The sequence below is a fragment of the Mustelus asterias genome, chromosome 11 (genome assembly GCF_964213995.1).
Source record: "Mustelus asterias chromosome 11, sMusAst1.hap1.1, whole genome shotgun sequence".
Classification (NCBI taxonomy): Eukaryota; Metazoa; Chordata; class Chondrichthyes; order Carcharhiniformes; family Triakidae; genus Mustelus; species Mustelus asterias.
Window position 1 is genome coordinate 39,926,866 of NC_135811.1, and position 20,880 is coordinate 39,947,745.

The 20,880-nt window shown below is 40.0% G+C and overlaps 1 protein-coding gene across 1 annotated transcript in view; it reads right to left on the reverse strand.

Moving 5' to 3' along the window:
• Positions 1–7,997: 7,997 nt before the first annotated feature.
• Positions 7,998–20,880, reverse strand: part of bnip3 (BCL2 interacting protein 3) — a 53,131-nt gene continuing 40,248 nt past the window's right edge. Inside the window, exons 3-6 of the mRNA XM_078223468.1 lie at positions 15,516–15,600; positions 12,937–13,043; positions 12,229–12,378; positions 7,998–9,024 (exon numbers count right to left, since the gene is read on the reverse strand). Coding sequence (XP_078079594.1) covers positions 8,979–9,024; positions 12,229–12,378; positions 12,937–13,043; positions 15,516–15,600 — 388 coding nt within the window. The 3' untranslated portion in view covers positions 7,998–8,978. The remainder of the gene's footprint in view (positions 9,025–12,228; positions 12,379–12,936; positions 13,044–15,515; positions 15,601–20,880) is intronic.

Sequence of the window (20,880 nt, forward strand, 5' to 3'; positions counted from 1 at the left end):
CAAACTCCCTTCCCTTGTCACTGTCTCCATGCATCTCCTTGGCAGCTTTCTGAGGCTGAACCACCGTTAGTAGCCTTGACCCCAAGATGGAATTTCCCATGACATCCAAACCATCACAAAGACCACCTATTTCCATCTCAGAATCGTCAACTAACCTTTACCTTGCTTTAGCTTAAATGTTACTGAAACCCTCATCCATGCCTTTGTTAACTCTAGACTTGATTATTCCTATGCTTTTCTGGCTGGCCTCCTACTTTCTACCTCCTACAAACTAGAGTTATTCAAACTCTGCTACATGTGTCATCTGTCACCCTGGCACTCACCACTCACTTACATTGGCTCCAATTCTCATCATTGCCATCAAATCCCTCCATAATCTCAATTTTTTTTTTGCAGCCCCACAACCACTGCATCCTACCAATTATGATCATGATCATTCCTGATTTTAATTACACAGCCTTTAGTTGCCTAGGCCCAAAGCTCTAAAATTCACTCTGTCCACCTCCCTTTTCTCCTTCAAGATTTTCCATAAAGCCATATCTTTCTGACCAAGATTTTGGTCATCTGGCTGAAAATCTCTATATGGCTTGATGCCAAAATCATCTTGGGACAGGTGTTAAAGACACTGGAGACCCGGGTTCGAATCCTGCCACAGCAGATTGTGGAATTTGAATTCAGTAAAAAAAATCTGAAATTAAGAATCTACTGCCGACCATGAAACTATTGTCGATTGTCAGGAAAATCCATCTGGTTCACCAATGTCCTTTAGGGAAGGAAATCTGCCATCCTTGCCTGGTCTGGCCTACATGTGACTCTAGAGCCACAGCAATGTGGTTGACTCTCAACCACCCTCGGGCAACTAGGGATGGGCAATAAAAACGCTGCGACACCAATGTCCCACGAATGAATAAAAAAATTGCAATTTAGTGCTATTAATAATCATTGTTCAGGAATACTGTTAAATTGTCTTTTAGTGGTTTGAAATTTTAAGGAGAAACGGTCTTCAGGTATCTTCAGAGATTTGGTACTGTCGTTTTCCTAGAAAAACATCCTTGCTTTATTAATGTGATATAACATAATTAAAGTCTGACATGACATAAATATGTGTGTTACTGATATACTATTGAATACCCATACACAAATAAGATGTAGGAAGCCCTCTACTTGCCAAAGCATTTATAGAATTCTGAAGTAGTTCTTTGCAATAGCATTTGTAACAGAAGTGTGTTACATCCCAGGTACTCATGGTGGAATTTATTTTCGTTACTAAGTCTATTCTCAAACGTAATTTTAACCTGTTTCAATTCCCCGTTTTCCAATGGAATTCAAATTTCATTTTCGACACAGTCCAATGATTATAATGAGTGTTTACTTGAATGTGCTGATAGTCTACAAGAGACAGAGTTCAGAGGACAATGTCTGGGAGGCAATTCCATACTTTGGAGAAGGTTAAGCTTTGCTGCTGCTGTTCTGGGCAGACTGAGCAGAGAACTGAAAGCAAAAGTCAGCAACTTTTTCAACGATGAACTAAATTGACTTGAGCACTATGAAATCTGGTTCTGCTCCTGTGCTGACATTCTGGCTGAATCTCTCTCATTAGGATTCAGCACCTCTCCAACTCACTTGTCAGCATAGTTTTGAACTCCAATTAGTACCAGAAAAAGCGTTCTGCTCCTTCAGCGGCTTTCTTCCATCCTCTATCATTGATTGACTATGAACATTTAATAAAGCAAGGATGTTTTTTTCTGGGAATAAGACAATACCAAATCTCTGAAGATACCTGAAGACCATTTCTCCTCAACTTTTCAAACCACTATCAGAAATTATAACAGTGTACCTGGAAGGATGAATACTAACAGCATTAACTTGCAGTTGTATACTATCTTTAACATCTGTCCCAAGATGCTTTTATAGAAAATGCATTTTGGCATCAAGCCAAAAGAAAATTAAAGCCGAAATGGCAAAAAGTAATGCCTTCATATTATTGAGGATTTTCACTTTTACAACCATATTTCCCCATATACGGCTCACAGAATAGATCAGATGCTATGTCCCACTCAACAGGAGAATTTGCAGCTTTCTAAATTCTGAACAGGTAAAATAACAATTTGAAAAAGGGTTTTAAGTTTGTACATCTCCAACAGTAATTAAAATCTGAAGGAAATGAGACTCTGCACTTGTAAAAGTTAGTTTTATTGTCAGACAGTTTGTTTGGCATTAATTAAGACTGATTATGCCAGTAAAAAGTTAGTTACACGGGATTGAACAAGACAATAACTCTTTTGGATGGGTTAGTGAGTATATAATCATGCAAGTACAGAATCTTTATAGACTGTCCCGTGTGTTACAATACTCAGTCTTGGCAAGCTATTTTTATAGTACAACTTCTGGGAACAGATCAATTTAGACAACAACTTCCCAATTTCCATGTTTAACTAAGAATTGACAGATGCCAGATTTGCTGTCCATTTTTCTTTCACAATGCCTCACTGTTATTTCTATCACAAAATCTGGGCTATTGCCTTATTTGTCTATACACTGTCAAATTGTGTCTCTGAATGTCTTCACTAACTTTAATAACTCATCATATTTCAGACTCCACAAAAAGCAGAACAGATCTAATATGGCCAATTACCAACCTTTCAGTCTACTCACAATCATCGACAGAGTGATGAAAAGGGGCCGTCGATACAGCTTTGAAACCGCATTTATTCAGCAAGAACCTGCTTACTGATACTCAGTTGGATTCTGCTAGCCGCTCAGCTCCTGACTTCATTACAGCCCTGGTCCAAATATGGACAAAAGAGCTGAATTCAAGAGATGAAGGCATCTGGGTCGGTACATGAATAGACAGCGGATAGAGGGATATGGACCACATAGAGGCAAGAAAATATTAGAGAGGCATCTGTGTTGGTCCAGACTTGGTGGGCTAAAGGGCCTGTTCCTGTGCTGTATTGTTCTTTGAGAGGGATTGCCCTTAACATCAGCATCTGACAGTGTGTGGCATCAAGGAGCCCTAGCAAAACTGAAGTCAATTGGAATTTGGAGAAAACTTCTCCACTGGTTGGAGTCATACCTAGCATGAAGGAAGATGGTTGTGGTTGTTGGAGGTAAATTATCTCAGTCCCAGGATATCGCTGCACGAGTTCCTCTGTATAGTTTCTTTGGCCAATCATCTTCGGCTGCTTCGCCAATGATCTTTCCTCTATCATGAGGTCAGAAGTGGTAATGTTTGCCAGTGATTGCACAATGTTGAGCAGCATTTGCAACTCCTCAGGTACTGAAGTAGTCCATATGCAGCAAGACATGGGCTTGTAACATTCGCACCATGCAAGTACTAGGCAATGGCCATCTCTAACAAGAGAGAATCTAACCATCTCCTCTTGACATTGAATGGCATTATTATTGCTGAATCCTCCAATACCAACATCGTGAGTGTTCCCATTGACCAGTAACTGAACTGGACCAGTCATAAAAATACCGTGGCTACGAGATCAAGTCAGAGGCTGGGAATTCTCACTTCCTGGTTCCCCAAAGCCATCTTAAGGCACAAGTCAGATGTGCGATTGCATATTCCCCACTTGCCTGTGCAATAACACTCAAGAAGCTGGTAACCTTCCAGGACAAAGCAGTCTGCTTGATTTGCACCCCATTCTCACTTTTGTGAGGGAACAATGCCGTAGTAATAATGTCACTTTTCTTAGTAATCCAGAGACATTGGCTAATACTCTGGGGATGGAGTTCAAATCCTACCACAGCAGTTTGTGGAATTTAACTTCAATTAATAGAATCTAGAATTAAAAAATAGGCCCGGATTTTCCCATTCTCCCAAATGTCATTGGTTGTTTTGCTGGTTAGCCAAATTTTCGATCGTTCCCACAATGGGTTCCACCCTTGGAAAATCCTGGCCTTAGTTTCAGTAATGGTGACCATGAAAATATCATTGATGGTCGCAAAAAAAACCTATCTGGTTCAATAATGTCCTTTAGGATAGAAATTTGCCATCCTTAGCTGATCTGGCCTACATGTGACTCCAGAATCATAGAATCCCTACGTGCGAAGAAGGTGGCCACTTGGCCCATTGAGTCTGCACCAACAACAATTCCACCCAGGCCCCATCCCCAACGCCACGTATTTAATCTGCTAATCCCTCTGATACTAAGGGGCAATTTATCATGTCCAATCAATCTAACCTGCACTTTTTTTTTTGGACTACAGTAAAGTGGTTGACTCTTAAATACTATCTTAAACAGTCTAACAATTCACTCAGTTAAAAGACAATTAGAGATGGGCAATAAATACTGGCCTTGTCATTCCCTCCCCCACTGATTCAGTGGCAGTGGTGTATACTCTATTTTTTTTATTCGTTCATGGGATGCGGGCGTCACTGGCTGCATCAGCATTTATTGCCCATCCCTGAGAGCAGTGCTTGTAGTGGCTGGGGTTCTGTGGCGGGTGTTCCATGGGGGTAGTATTCTGGTGTTGCGTGTTGGGAGAAGTTTCTATTTTTCTTTAAGTTGGGCGCCCTTTAAAAAAGACACCCTCCCTTAACTTGTTTTTGCCTAAGTGGTTAAAAATACGACGAAGGAAGCAGTCTTCAGGGCTGGCAAGTTCCACCCCATTTTTCCCGCCCACTGTGCCACTCTGCAGAAAAATGAGAAAATTCTGTCCAGATAGTAAGAGCTTCTTTAGGTACTTCAATAAGAAAACAGTTAACAAAGTGAGAATTGGTCTTCTAGAATGCGAGCCTGTGGAATTAATAATGGGAGGTAAGGAGATGGCAGATGAATTGAACAGGTATTTTGCATTGGTCTACACTACAGAGTATACAAAGGATACAAGAAATAGCTACAAATCAGGAAATGGGAGGAAGGAACTCAGGAAAATTTCAATCAGCAAGGAAGTGGTACTGAGCAAACTGTTGGAGCTGCGGGCTGACAAATCTCTGGGTCCTGTGAATTTTATCCTAGGGTCTTAAAAGAAGTGGCTAGTGACATAGTTGATCCGTTGGTTTTTATTTTTCAAAATTCCCTAGATTAGGGCAAATTTTCATTAGATTGGAAAATAGCAAATGTAACTCCATTATTCAAAAAGGGAGAAAGCAGAAAACTACAGGCTAGTTAGCTTAACATCTGTCACAGGGAAAATGTTAGAAGCTATTATTAAAGACATTATAGCAGGGCACTTAGAAAAAATAATCGAGGCAATCTGGCAGAGTCAACATGGTTTTGTGAAAGGGAAATTGTGTTTAACAAATTCATTGGAGTTATTTGAGAAAGTAACGTGTTGTGGATAAAGGGATTTCCAGGAGGCATTTGATAAGGTGCCACATCAAACATTATTGTGGGGGTAACATAATGGCATAGAATGAAGATTGGCTATCTAACAGGAAACAGGCATCAATGGGTGTTTTTCTGGTTGGCAGGATGTAGAGTGGTGTGCCACAGGGATCTCCCAACTTCAGTATTCAATTTTCTTCACAATAAAAAATAACACTCCATTAATGTTCCTAATTACTTGCTGTACCTGCATCCCAGATCCCTCTGAATACCCGAGTTCTGCAATCTCTAACCATGCAAAAAGGATCAGTTCAACTTTTCACCATTTATATAAATGACTTGGATGAAGGGACGTTGGTTGCTAAATTTACTGACAAATCTCAATAAATAATCGCGGCAGTCTGGCAGAGTCAACATGGTTTTGTGAAAGGGAAATTGTGTTTAACAAATTCATTGGAGTTATTTGAGAAAGTAATATGTGCTGTGGATAAAGGGATTTCCGGGGGTATTTAGCTAAATTTACTGACAAATCAAAAAGATAAGTAGATGAATGGAGACTACTAAGGGACATAGGTCAAGTGAGTCAAAAAAGATGTGGCAGATGGAGTATAATGTGTTTGGCAGGAAGGATAAAAAAAGCATATTATCCAAATGGTGAGAGATTGCAGGACTCCGAGATTCAGAGGGATCTGGGTGTCCTAGTGCATGAATCACAAAAGGCTAGTGTGAAGGTACAGCACATTAGGGAAGCTAATGGAATGTTATCATTTATTGCAAGGGTAATTGAATACAAGAATAGGGGGGCTATGCGTCAGTTGTACAGGGTACTGGTGAGATCACATTGGGAGTACCATGCACAACATTGGTCTTTATGAAGGATGTAAATTCATTAGCAGAAGTTCAGAGAAGGTGTACTACACTAATATCAGGAATAGACAACTTGCCTTATGAGGAAAGGTTAGACAGTCTTCTTCCAGTGCATTCAAGTGTAGCCTAAGAGGTGACTTAGTTGAAGTCTTTAAGGTTCTGAGGGGTCTTAACAGGAAGAGGATGTTCCCCCTTGTCGGAGAATCTAGAACTAGGTTTAAAAATAAGGGGTCACTCAGTTAACATAGATGAGGAGAATGTTTTTCTCTGAGGGTTCTTGGAGCTCTCGTCCTCCAAAAGGCAATGGAAGCAGAATGTTTTGGTGGGATTTACCGCCCTACAGGCTTGATGGTGTCTGGAGGTGGCCCGCCATCGGTTGGCAGCGGGATCTTCCTGTTGAATGTGCCTCTTGCTGCTGGGAAACCTGCGGCAGGGGAGTGCTTTTGGCGGGACTGGAGTATCCCACAGGTGTGAACGGCCAGTAAATCCCACCCTTTGAATATTTTTAATGCAGAGTTAGATAGATTCTTGATAAGCAAGTGGGTGAAAGATTATCAGGGGGTAGGCAGGAATGTGGAGTTGAGGTTACAGTCAGATCAGCCACGATCTTATTGAATGGCGGAGCAGGCGTGGGGGGTTGAGTTGCCTATTCCTATTCCATGTGTAATTATATACACTGAATCACATTAAACTGTCATAAAATTACCAAAAGATTATTAACAAAAAACTGCACCAAGTGAAATATAATTATACGATGCTTTTATTTTTATATTGCAAACATTTAAAACAAATTATTAAACACTACTTCCATATTGATTACAAGCATGAAACGTACAACTTAGCATTCTACAAAATAGGACACATTTACTTAACACAGCACAATGTGACAAATCACAGGACAGCAAACGCATCATTAATCATATTCCAATTATCTACCTTTCCAATTACAGCTCCCACAACTTCAAATGTGCATGTTTAAATCAGAATTGCTTACATCAGCCAAAAAAAACCCAATGTATTAACTGTTTCCACCAATATCAGTTTTACTGTTTTCCATAATAAGATCTTGTGTACTCTGTTTGTTTTGGACTGAACCAGCTGTGTTTACTCAGTGTTTCACACCTCATTACGGAGCACTGAACATAATTAAAATTTTACTGAAGCAGACTTCACTTCTCTTAACTTCAGTTTTTTTTTTGTACAATTTAAAATACACGTTAAGTATCCCCCAATAAGCCTACAGATGTTTCTCATTTTCTCTTCTGCTCTTTTCCATTTATTTGCAGTACAGCACTGGGAACTTTGGCCCTTCACCTAGCTTTCTCAAGTAGCAGAAAAGAGGCAAAGTGAGAGAAGTAAAGGCTAAGGGAGCTGACTTACTCTTAAAAAGCAGCACTGATATGTCTTCCCTTTGGCAGTCTTTAAAATTGTAAAATATAAAATTCTGCTCAGCAGCCACTCAAGGCTAACTAGCCGGAATTGAAATGATTTTTAATTTTACTAATGCTATCACATTACACCAGTAAATCAAATTTATACATACACACCTGCTGTTAAATATGAGGACTGTACTTGCTAGACTTCTTTTGCGACAATGCTTTCTATGGAACATCACGTCACTAGAGGCTGAAAATGTTTCATTTGTTATTTATATTGTACATATCTTCATTCCCATAAAGAATAACTGCATCAGAAATGCAAGAACAGATTTTGGGATCTTCAGTTATCCACCAGGCAAGTACATCACCTCTATTGTGATAATTGTGAATGTTACATTGTAGTTTAATTTCTTACATAAATTCTAAACAAGCCTATAATCATATAAGCATGAGCATTAAGCTGATTTAAAAAAAAATTTCATATGTATCACAGTACGTATATATTGATATATTCATGTGTTGGATTTTTTTACTGTACTTTATCACTGAGACAAATTCAAGTGCCGTGAATGAAAAATTTTGAATTGAAATTAACTCAAGTAACAATGCATAATGTACACTTGACAAATTTGATATATTGTAATTGACTTGAAAAGATTCTTTTAAAAATAACTTCCCAAACAATAGAATGTTTTCAATCGTAATTGATCTTATTCCATTTAATTATTCCAAATTCCAGAGGAAGACATCAACTTATCAAGCACTCTGGTGTTCAATTATAAGACTGGCAGCTACACCGCCCTTTGGTTCCTTGTATTTCAGTATATTCACAGCTGTAAGTAAATACTGTAAATTTGGCCTTTTACAGTCTCTTCATCAGAAATATGTAGGAATCTTGCACAATCGCTCCTTTTTTATTTATTAGTTACAATTGTTGATAGAATAGCTAGGAATCCTCCCTCCCCTCCCAGGGTGGAACATTGAAGAAAGAGTACAGAGAGAAGGGTGAGCAATCCTCCCCTTCCCACCCTTGAAAGAAGATTAATCTGAAAATTGTCATGTGCTCCAATATATCTGAGAGCTGCTGAACTGTATTATTCTGTTGGTTCTTATCAAACAAAATTCTTGATTTATGCTTTCTCAGTACCAGATAAAATATTTCACAGCTTTCTTCTTCATGAAATGGTTTGCGTGAAAATTAAATGCCGGTGTGGTGTGCCTGACATTTGTGGTATGTGCAAATGATTTTGAGCAGATACAATCTAATCTAGGCAGTGAGGGGGAACGGGGCTAATCAACTAGGAACATATTCCTTAGGATTGTAATTATCACTTGGGGGACAAAACCCAGCAGCTACAGCAAACGTGAACACTCCATAGTCAATGGCTGCTTCTGAAGAATTCTTCATTGGATCTGCCACATACCACACGCATGCACCTTCAATGGAATATCCTTAAACAGCGCTGGATGGGGTACTTAAGCGTCTGCCAATGTAGATTCTAGAAAGAAAAACAAATTGATGAAAGAATTAGAATCACCATGTGGGTTATCACAGCTCAGACACGAGCTGTGATGACTGCAATTATAGATTCCTAAGATCATCGAATTTTGAGAATAATATGGTGTGTTGCAGTTTGGATCAATAATTTAGTTATATCTGTTACTGAGCTGTAATGCTTACTTCAGTTATAAAAAGGATAAAGGCAGATTAATTAAAGAAAGCATCTGTTAATGACAAATTGTGTTAAACAGATCGAGTTTTTTTTTGATGAGGTAACAGAAAGGTTGATGAGGATAAGCAGCTGTGGTGTATATAGACTTCCAAAAGCTGAGAGATAAATTACAACACAATAGGTTTGTCACAAAAGCCCATGGAATCAAAAGGACTGTGGGAGGATGGCTACAATGTTGGCTGAATGACAAAAAACATCGTACTGATAAATGGACTGAAAGAGATGTCCAGTTGTGTTCTCCAGCAGGTCAGTACGAGGACCATTGCTTTTCTTGATAATGTACTAATGACTTTGATTTGGATATACTGGGCATAATTTCAAAATTTGCTGATGACACAAAACTTGGAAGTCTTGTGAACTGTGAGGAGGATAGCCATAGAATTGATTGAGGACGATAGTGAGGGACTTCAGGAGGACACAGGCAGGATGGTGGAATGGGCAGACACATGGCAGATGGAATTTTAATGTACAGAATTGTGAAATAATACATTTTCATAGGAAAATTAAGGAGGCAATATAAAATAACTGTTACAATTCTAAAGTGTGTGCATGAACAGGGAGACTTGTGATAAACGTGCACAAGTAATTGAAGGTCAGAGCAGGTTAAGAAAGGTAAATGTGATCCTGAGGTTTATAAATGGAGCAATAGAACACAAAAGCAAAAGAATTACAATGAACATTTAGAAAGCACTGGTTTGGTCACAACTACAGTATTGGCATCAGATGCTCGGAAGGATGTGAAAGTGAATCCATATATAGAGAAGATTCAGAAAAGATTTATGAGAATGGGACAAAGGACTTCAGTTACAAGGATAAAGTGAAGAAGCTAGGATTCTTCTCCTTAGAAGAGAGAAGGTTGAGATGACGTTTGACAGAGTTATTCAAAATCACGAGGTGTGTAGAGAGAGTAGACAGTAAGAAACTGTTCCTATTGTCGATGCAGGCTCGATGGGCCGAATGGCCTCCTGCACTGTAGGGATTCCATGATTCCATGACAAACTGGTTGAGAACAGTAAGAAGTCTCACAACACCAGGTTAAAGTCCAACAGGTTTATTTGGTAGCAAATACCATAAGCTTTCGGAGCACAGCTCCTTCGTCAGATGGAGTGGATATCTGTTCTCAAACAGTGCAAACAGACACAGAAATCAAATTACAGAATACTGATTAGAATGCAAATCTCTACAGCCAGCCAGGTCTTTTAAAGGTTGACCTGAGTGGGTTCGTGATCCGTAGTCCTTTCGGTATCTTGTCTGCTTTCTTGCATGTTTGTAGAAACTTGATGTCTGTGTCGATATGCGCGATCTTCTTGGAGCTTCTTCATTGGATTTGCATTCTAATCAGTATTCTGTAATTTGATTTCTGTGTCTGTTTGCACTGTTTGAGAACAGATATCCACTCCATCTGACGAAGGAGCTGTGCTCCGAAAGCTTATGGTATTTGCTACCAAATAAACCTGTTGGACTTTAACCTGGTGTTGTGAGACTTCTTACTGTGCTTACCCCAGTCCAACGCCGGCATCTTCACATCAAAACTGGTGAGAACCAGAGGAGACAGACTTAAGATGATTGGCAAAGAATCAAAGGTGATATAGGAAAACATTTTTTTCTGCACTACTTATCTGAGAGTTGTGGAGGCAGATTCAATTTTAAAAGGAATTAGATAAGCACCTGAAAAAATTTGCAGGGTTACAGGAAAAGGGTAGAGAAGTGGGACCACGTGAATAGCCCTTGCAGAAAGTTTGTGTGGACTCGATGGTCTCCTGTGCTGTTACCAGTCTGTTAATCTAAAGGGAACTAGAGTTCCTCTACCACCTGGGCCTATGCTAACCTTTATACCTGAGAGTCAAACAACTCTGAACGCATAACCCTCATCCATCATTTGTTGGGAAAATATTTCCTCCCTCTCAAGAGTCTTTTAAAAACATATGGACCTCAAATTTCCACTGGGTTCACCAGATCTCCGATTGGAACTTTAGCAGAAACTAAAGAAAATGCCCATTTTTCTGTGTTTCTGCCAATCTCCAACTGAACAACTTCTGTGGAAATTTCAGGTGTATCTGTCTACAGGTAAAATTTTTAAGCAAACTTTAGATTGATAAAGGCTAAAAAAAATCTTTGACAAATAGTCTTATTATTCTTTGATTTGCACATAAGGTTATTATGAAAATAGAAATGTGGATATGACAAATCTCCTCTGAATGGTTAAGGACAGGGCAAGTTTATTTGTATTTTATATATTTACAACATCACTCTTTGAAGTAGGAAGAGGTGAAGGGGTAGAAATTTGGCTGTAGTTCTTTGATTTCCCACTGTAAATACAATGAAAATCCTAGAGAATGGTGCTATGTATACGGGGTGCATAGTCCTTTAAGGGATCAAGTCATGTGACCTTCTGCGTGGGCTTAAAATCTGGCCGGGGACTGCCTGGGGCAGCGGAGTTGGAGTGTGAAGCCTGCAAGACATAATAAATGAAATACCTAATTTTCTCAATGTTTGGCTGGAGATTGAGTTCTTTGAGTCCAAAAGGATAATGGATCCCGTAGATTTGCTGGGTTCAGGCGGAAAATACCACGTGGAAATCAGTTCTGAATGCTGAAACATTCAGCAAGATCTCACAACTAGCTGTGTGAGGATCAACAAGTCTGTATTCAGGGATGCAGATGGATTGCATAAAGCATTCCCGATGGATCAAAAGGAAGCAAAGGGCTGATCACAGCAGAAACCTTTGCTTCGCTGACAAAGTTGTTGTTTTTTCAATTGTTAAATGACATGTTAATGTTAAAACTGAGAGCCAAAGTAAATGTTGAACCAGATGCAGTACAAATGTGCTCAATTTCCACCAAATATCTAAAGTTGGGCAAATCGGTATAGCAAAAAAAAGCTCTTTCTATAAACATTTGAATCAGCGTAGTAAATAGATCCTGATGCAACTGTACACTCTAATATGGAAATGACTAGATGGCTACTTACCCCAAACCAATGGCTAATATGTGGGAGATGAGCAATGAAGGTAGGAAGACTTTCAGAAATTCAGCTGAGAAAATGCCACCTTTTTTCATGACTCCTGTGTTCCTCATACTCAGAGTGGCAGAACGCTTTGGGTGTTTGAACTGGAATTCCCTATTTCAGAACACACAATTTAGCTCGTGTTGTATTGTTAGAAATATGGCAAAGTAACACAAATAATGAATATAACAACAAAAAACAAGCCTTTTGGCGCATCGATTACATGCTGATTTTTTTTTTATATGAAGCACCCAGTCTAACCTCACTGTCCTGCCTGCTCCCCCTACCATTTAAATCTCCTATTTTTGAAGCAATTACCTAATTCTACATTTAAAAAAAAATATGCACTTTGGTTTAGTAGTTATTGGCAGAGAATTCCAAATTTTGGCCATTGTTAGTACAAAGGGTTTTTCAAATGTTTCTTAAATGCTTTTTGTGGCTATTTACAAAATTATTTTGTGGCTATGCTTACCAACAGAAATAATCAATTTTAATTTACCCCACCAACATACTTCATAATTTTCAACATCTCTATGTAATAGGGCTATCAACCCTCCAGGATTTGTCTCCATTTTGTTGATCCAATATCTGAGAATCATGTTGTTGAGATGCAGCAATTAGCTGAGGGACAGAAAAGATTAATAATGGATAATAAGGCAAGTTTGTACTTACTTCGGTGGGATATTCTCTGGCCTGCTTGACCAATCCCAGATCCAATCAGCATTTTTCTTCATTATATTTTCGACCTCTCTCTTTCTCTCAAGATAATCCTCCTCAGACTGAATAAAGAGATAATGAAAATATTATCAGATACACAAGAGTACTCGGGCTTGCCATATCCATCAGATCATGTCACCTCGTTATAGACACAAATCTATCATTTTGGAAAAAGCAAACAACTGTTTCACTCTAATTTTAACAGAGAAATTAACACATCTATCTTAATCTCCTCAAAATGAGTTGAACTTAATGACCATGATGGTGGCCCCAAGATTGGACAGAAAGCTAGGGCAACCCAATCGCGGCCATTTCTGGGAGCTCAAATGCAATGGATGCCCATCAGACACTTAACTGTTTGGTATCAATGCTTTTTACAGAGTGGTGGGTGCCTGGAACTCGCTGCCAGGGGAGGTAGTGGAAGCAGATACGATAGTGACTTTTAAGGGGCGTCTGGACAAATACATGAATATGATGGGAATAGAGGGATATGGTCCCCGGAAGGGTAGGGGGTTTTAGTTCAGTTGGGCAGCATGGTGCAACTTGGAGGGCTGAAAGGCCTGTTCCTGTGCTGTAATTTTCTTTGTTCTGTTTCTTTAAAGATGAAGATCCCACCTGCAGGAGCTGCCGACCAATTGGAGTTCTGGCAATCCTTCACTCCCAGCATCGGCACCAGGAGCAGTGGCCACTGTTGGTCTGCAGTCGGCCTGGACCAGCAAGAATGGAGGAGGCCCTAGAATTGAGGCAAGTGTTTGGGGCTGTCCAGGGTTAGTCATACTGGCCCAGGTGAGGGGAGCAGAGGTTTCCTTTTTGCCAACCAACCTTTGCCACTGGGACAGCCCTCCATCGTGGGAAGAAGCCCTTAAGTTGTCGTTAATATACATGATGAAATTGGAGGGAGTTGGGAAAGTGATGGGCACTCCACCTGTCCCAACTACCCCAACCCTGCCACACAACCCATAGGCAGAATTTAATTCTGCCCAATGTAATTTGACAGCTCCATTCAGATTTTGAAATGTATAGTCAAGTAAAGTTTATTTATTAGTCACAAGTAGGCTTACATTCATACTGCAATGAAGTTACTGTGAATATCTCCTAGTCGCCACACTCCGTTCGTTGCCTGTTCGGGTCAATGCACCTAACCAGCACGTCTTTTGGACTGTGGGAGGAAACTGGAGCACTTGGAGGAAACCCACGCAGACACAGGGAGAATGTGCAAACTCTGTACAGACAGTGACCGAACCGGGAATCGAACCTGGGTTCCTGGCGCTGTGAGGCAGCAGTGCTAACCACTGTGCCACCATGCTGTTGCAGGACATACCCAGAAATAAGTACTAACATCACTGAATTACAGAAGTGTTACAGCATAGAAGGAGGCCATTCAGCCTGTTGTATCTGTGCTGGCTCTTCAAAGGAGCCATTCACCTAATGTCATTCCTCTGCTTTCTCCCTGTAGTCCTGCACATTCTTATTTTTCAGATATGCAAGGACTATACTAATAATTCCTTTCAGCTACCTTTTGAAAATGGGCGATTATTTCAAATTGATTTTAATAATCTCCTGGGCTCTTGACAAATTTATTTCATGTACCTGATTTAACTTCTCTTGATCAAAAATACCAAAAAGAGTTGTGCAACATTTGTACAGAATTAACACAGCTCACGGCATGTGCTGCCATCAAATACTTTTGTATGAGTAATGTCATTTGATCACCATTTTCTAAGCTCATTTTAAATGGTTTTTAATGACGATAACAGCTTTTTTTAAAGTGTCCCTTTAACTTTGACCTTTATTTTCCATTACAGCGACAATTAAAAATACACCTGGATAGTTATTACATATTTGCAATGCCTAGTAATATGTTAAACATCTTGCAATTGTGTGTACTTTCTGCTAATGCTTTCCACTGTAAGTTACAATGCCCATATTTATAATGGTAACTGCCGAACTAAATTTGTCATACTATAATTATACCCTTCCATTAACATATCCTTTGCCATCTCCTAGTCTTCATAATGCATCTGTGATTTTGCAAATTGAGTGCTATTTATTAGTACCGTCAATTATTGTTATTTCCTTGTAACTACATTTGACTAGTTTTGACATGCAGCTTTGCATTGTGAATGAAAGGTTGGTTTTCCAAGCTTCCAATGCCGGAACTGAGTTATTACTGTGCCAACTATGACTGGAGAATTTGTTAAAAGATTAGTTTAAAGAAATCACGTACAGTCTGGAATTTTGTCACTGGAAATAACACAAGAAAGACCAATGTTCTACATTAAAGAATAAGCAGCATAAGATTATTCAGCATAATTATGTAATGGTAAATGTTATCAATGTTACTGGTTATGGCCGATGTTCTTCAACTTCTACTTTTTCAACTGTGATATCTACTTGATCATTTGCGAATGCTTTGCAAGTTTGCAAATTGATTGAAGGCAATTTTGTTCAGATTTTAATTGAAGTGTTAACAATTCCATTATAGAAGCATGATGTGTTTTTAATGATGAAATAATTTGCTCAATTTTTCTCACCTGTGAACTGTTCTTTTCTCCATTGCTATGTGTATCCACCTCTGAACTGCAGCGAGGCTGCTGAGGAGTCAATGAACGTGGAGGGCTACGGAGAATCAAAATAAATAATTCAGAAATTGCAATGTTATACTAGAAATGTAAAATATTGGCTTTAAAGAAAAAACTACTGTAACTGAAAAACACATTTTAAGTGCAGCTTCTGTAAAACAGTCTGCATTTCCGGTCGTAAAACTTGTTGTGCAAATATATTTATGATACCAATTTCACATTTTAATCCTCAAAAGCTGAAACCCTATTAATTTGTCTAAATAGTTCGAGAATGCTATTCCATGCTAGTGTAATGTGTTGGATTTTAGAGAACTAACTTGATCTTTGTTCTATTAATTTCAATGAAACGACATGTGGACAGGTTCAATGAAAGGCTGACATTTCATCTAACAGATAACCACCAAGCAGTACCCTAAAGATGATACTTACTGGTTCTGTATGTTGCACAGCCTACACAATTGGAGATAGGTTTGGGGCAAAAGAAGTTTTCTTGAATTCAGTTAAAAATAACAGTTACAAATAGCTTATCAATCATAAGAACATAAGAACATAAGAACATAAGAAATAGGAGCAGGAGTAGGCCATCTAGCCCCTCGAGCCTGCCCCGCCATTCAATAAGATCATGGCTGATCTGACGTGGATCAGTACCACTTACCCGCCTGATCCCCATAACCCTTAATTCCCTTACCGATCAGGAATCCATCCATCCGCGCCTTAAACATATTCAGCGAGGTAGCCTCCACCACCTCAGTGGGCAGAGAATTCCAGAGATTCACCACCCTCTGGGAGAAGAAGTTCCTCCTCAACTCTGTCTTAAACCGACCCCCCTTTATTTTGAGGCTGTGTCCTCTAGTTTTAACTTCCTTACTAAGTGGAAAGAATCTCTCCGCCTCCACCCTATCCAGCCCCCGCATTATCTTATAAGTCTCCATAAGATCCCCCCTCATCCTTCTAAACTCCAACGAGTACAAACCCAATCTCCTCAGCCTCTCCTCATAATCCAAACCCCGCATCTCCGGTATCAACCTGGTGAACCTTCTCTGCACTCCCTCCAATGCCAATATATCCTTCCTCATATAAGGGGACCAATACTGCACACAGTATTCCAGCTGCGGCCTCACCAATGCCCTGTACAGGTGCATCAAGACATCCCTGCTTTTATATTCTATCCCCCTCGCAATATAGGCCAACATCCCATTTGCCTTCTTGATCACCTGTTGTACCTGCAGATTGGGCTTTTGCGTCTCATGCACAAGGACCCCCAGGTCCCTTTGCACGGTAGCATGTTTTAATTTGTTTCCATTGAGATAGTAATCCCATTTGTTATTATTTCCTCCAAAGTGTATAACCTCGCATTTATCAACGTTATACTCCATTTGCCATATCCTCGCCCACTCACTCAGCCTGTCCAAATCTCTCTGCAGATCTTCTCCGTCCTCCACACGATTCACTTTTCCACTTATCTTTGTGTCGTCTGCAAACTTCGTTACCCTACACTCCGTCCCCTCCTCCAGATCATCTATATAAATGGTAAACAGTTGCGGCCCATATTCATGTGCCCATATTCTGCAGGGATATCAACACAAAATCTCTCCTTTCTTAATTTAAGCGCCATCGTCATTAGCCTGGCTTGATTTTACTGACAGTATAGACAGAATTAGAGAGATGACACTGAGTAGAAGGGTGTAGCAACGAGCATATTGAATAGAACCAAAGCTCATTCAAGTTTTAATCTGTTATTTTACGATGCCTGAATCTCTCAATTTATTTGAAAGCCTTATTTACTCACTTACAACTAATCATAATGATTTAAGCCATACAAAAAAATAATTATTTTATGTTAGGCTTTTAATATTTTAAACACTACTTCCCATTGTACATATTCAAAGTTCTATGTTTTTGCTTTCGCCATACAAGTTGGCATAAATGCCATGCCACTTGACACTTCATGCTGTGTCAAACCAGCTTCCAACTCCATGATTAAAGTGGATCATATTTTATCAGCACTCAAAGAATAAGCATAATTTAAACGAACATCAGTACAAATTCACAATTAAAAGAAAGTGGGTTGTCCCCAATATGTGAAGTAACAACACTTTCCTACTTAGCAATCATGTACACAGTGAGAATGTGCCACCACTCAATGTGTATGTATTAAAGCATGCACTTTTCGTTTCACCTGCATAGTTTATTTCCTACTGAGTTCTAAACTTCAAATTTGAACCACTTTTATCCGCTTCCTTTTTCCACAAGAGCAGTCAAAAAGCAATACTCAGGCATCGTTAGTGCTGCTCAGTAAATGGTGGCCAAGAAGCAGTGTGAAGTGATTGAGCCCTTTAGGTGGTTTACTTTCAGCCTTAAGGGATAATGGGGAAGAAATACCTTTGCATTGCACCGTATTAAATTGATTCCTGGGGAACAGGCAGCACTGTAGACTCATGCAGACTCCAACAACAGAAGAATGCCATACAGACCACACAGGAATTGATGCAAGTCTGTGCTACACCATTAAAAGCGGTACTATATAAATTAATTTCTCCCCCAATATATTTTCTCTGCTTCCAAGGACATCAAGTGTTCGCTACATAAAGACTCACGTGACCTGAAAAAAATAAAAGAAACCGGCCGAAACCAGATGGGCACCTAGAATTTTCCACTTTCACCAAGTCGATAAACACGTCAACATCAAGTGCAACACACCTATGTGAAGTAATTCAGTCCAAGCAGTTGTCAACTCTAACCACAGTCTATAATTGTACACCACAATGAATGACCTACTCCATCTATCTTTTTGACTGCTGGGAGGAATAGTTCTGACTGTTCTGTGATGCATTTTACATTGAACATAAATGACTGGCATAGTCAATAAAAAGAGGTGCGTCTTCTCCCATCGTTGAGTTAAATTCAGCTCTCAAAAGTACAAGAATAGTGTGTTGACCATCCAGATCCTAATGTTTCTCATTTTTAACTCCAAGGAGGTATGCAGCCTTATGTACAATATTACATCAACATTCTTTTGCTGCCATTTCCCATTCCTGCTCTGAGTTCCTTTGCAAGGAATACCAGCATCTACTTGGTTGCAGTTTTCTTGGCTGCTGTTCAGGTGTGAGAAAACATATGTTGTGGAGTTGGAGATTGAGACATGGTACCAGTCTTGTGCACTCAATGGGGTAGGGGTACATAAAGTGTCTTAGAGCGAATAGTGAGCATCAGTGAGGCACTCGTGGGAGTACTGTTCCTGATTTATAGGCAGATTTCCTTTTGCTACCTGTTCCAACTGAGCTCCAGTACATTGGATGCCTCCCACTGTAATAGCAGCTTCACAGCTATGTTACATTGCAGTCTGACTAGCCCTCTTATCTGAGGCAAAATAACACAAGGCAAACACGTAAGAAACCAATGTATTTGAAGTGAAATATTTCAGAATAGCTATCTGACACTTTCTAGTATAACCCACGTCCAATAAGAAAATCAGACTAGTGTCACAACTCCCTAGAGGGGCAGTTGAGGTGGTTATGAGCATATTCTGACAGCTTAGCTAAGGAAGGTTTGACTTTAACAGGCAGACAGAAGGTCCCTAAGTGGAAGAGCAAAGGAGAAATGGAAACACTGCTTTAAGGATAAACTACATGACAGTGAGCTCATGGGAGAAAGCAAATGATAAGATCATTGAACAGATGACACACATAAAAAACCCAGCTGGGATAAAAGGCAAAAGATTGAACAGAACATACAATGTGAATTGTTCATTCTGTTCTGCACTGAATCTCAACTACTGACATTTAATAGCTAAATAATGAAAATTTGGGGGTGAAAAAAAGAAAATTATAAGTAAATGGATGGACAAAGTACTTCAATAAGTGAAGTAATGAAGTGGATGTATTATATGAGGTCATTACTGTGAGAAAATAAGAGCATAAGTAGTAGAAGCAGTAGGTCATATGGTCCCTCAAGCCTGCTCCACCATTCAACAAGACCCTGATTTTTACATCAACTCCACTTTCCTGCTCTATCCCCATTAACCTTAATTCTCTTTGTGCCCAAAGATCTATCGGTCTCAGTCTTGGAAATACTCAATGACTGAGCACTGAGCATCCACTGTTCTCTGGAGTTTAGAATTCCTAAGATCCACAAACCTCTGAGTGAAGAATTTCTTTCCATCTCAGTCCTAAATGGTGAGCCTTTATCCTGAGATGATGAGATAAATTTTAACTCAATCTGCTCACAGCAAGGCAGACTGGCTGCACATCAGGATTTTAAGAGGTTTGAGCAGTGATTTTTTTCCCCAGTGGATTTTTAACTGAGACAAAGCATTAGCAGTCTCTTGCAGGTTTCCTGGTCAATGAGAGTGGGCAGGCATGATGATCACCGTCTAAGCCTGACGATTGAAGCTTCACTCTTTATAGCAGGCTTGTCCATGGGCCAGATGCAGCCTTCCCAAGCCCCACTATGCGACCCTCAAAGACAATTTTCAAAATGTCACTCAACCAGCTAGTGACTCGAGTGCCAGAGAGCCGTGGTGGAAGGTCCGGGGAGCAGAGATACCAGAAAGCAGGGCCCAGTGAGCACTGGTGGTATGGAGCAGAGGTGACAGGGAGTGGAACCCAAACATTCAGAGGAGGGCCCCAAGCAGGCTGGAGCGAGCGATGTTAGAGACAATTGGAGCAGGACCCAGGTGGGTGGAGCGGGACATGAGAAAGCTACAGCAAAACTTATTGGTGTCTGAGTAAGTGAGTGGCCGAAGATTGCGACAGAGAGTGCAAGGGGGGAGGGAGGGGGCGATAGAGTGCGAGGGGGCTGAGAGTAGCAAGTCACTCCCATCCCTCACAGTGATGGTCACAAGTGTGTTATTATTCCCTCTCAACACATTCAACTGCACATTCTCATAACTCTCTTCCTTCATTCCTTGCAGAGAAAGTGCAAAATACCATGGACTGGCAGGGAACTCGGGATGGCCCCTCAGTCATCACAATCCTGACCTCCAAGAAGGCCAATACACAAAGATAAATGGAGCTTTGACATGCATAGCCACTGGCAATGGAGAGACAGGGCTCTCCCAGGTACCTGGTGACAGAGTTAGAGATCACATAGAATACATACAACATTAACTCATGTTGACTTAAAAAAATGATGATCTGCACAATAAGGACTGAAAATCCTCTCACATTGTCAGTTCTGATCAGAACTGAACCAGACAAAAAAAAAGGACAGAGGCTGGGAACTCTGCAGCAAGACACTCTTTTCCTAACTCTCCAAGGCCTGTCCACCATTTATAAGGCATGTAACGGAATACTCTCCATTTGCCTGAACGCATGCA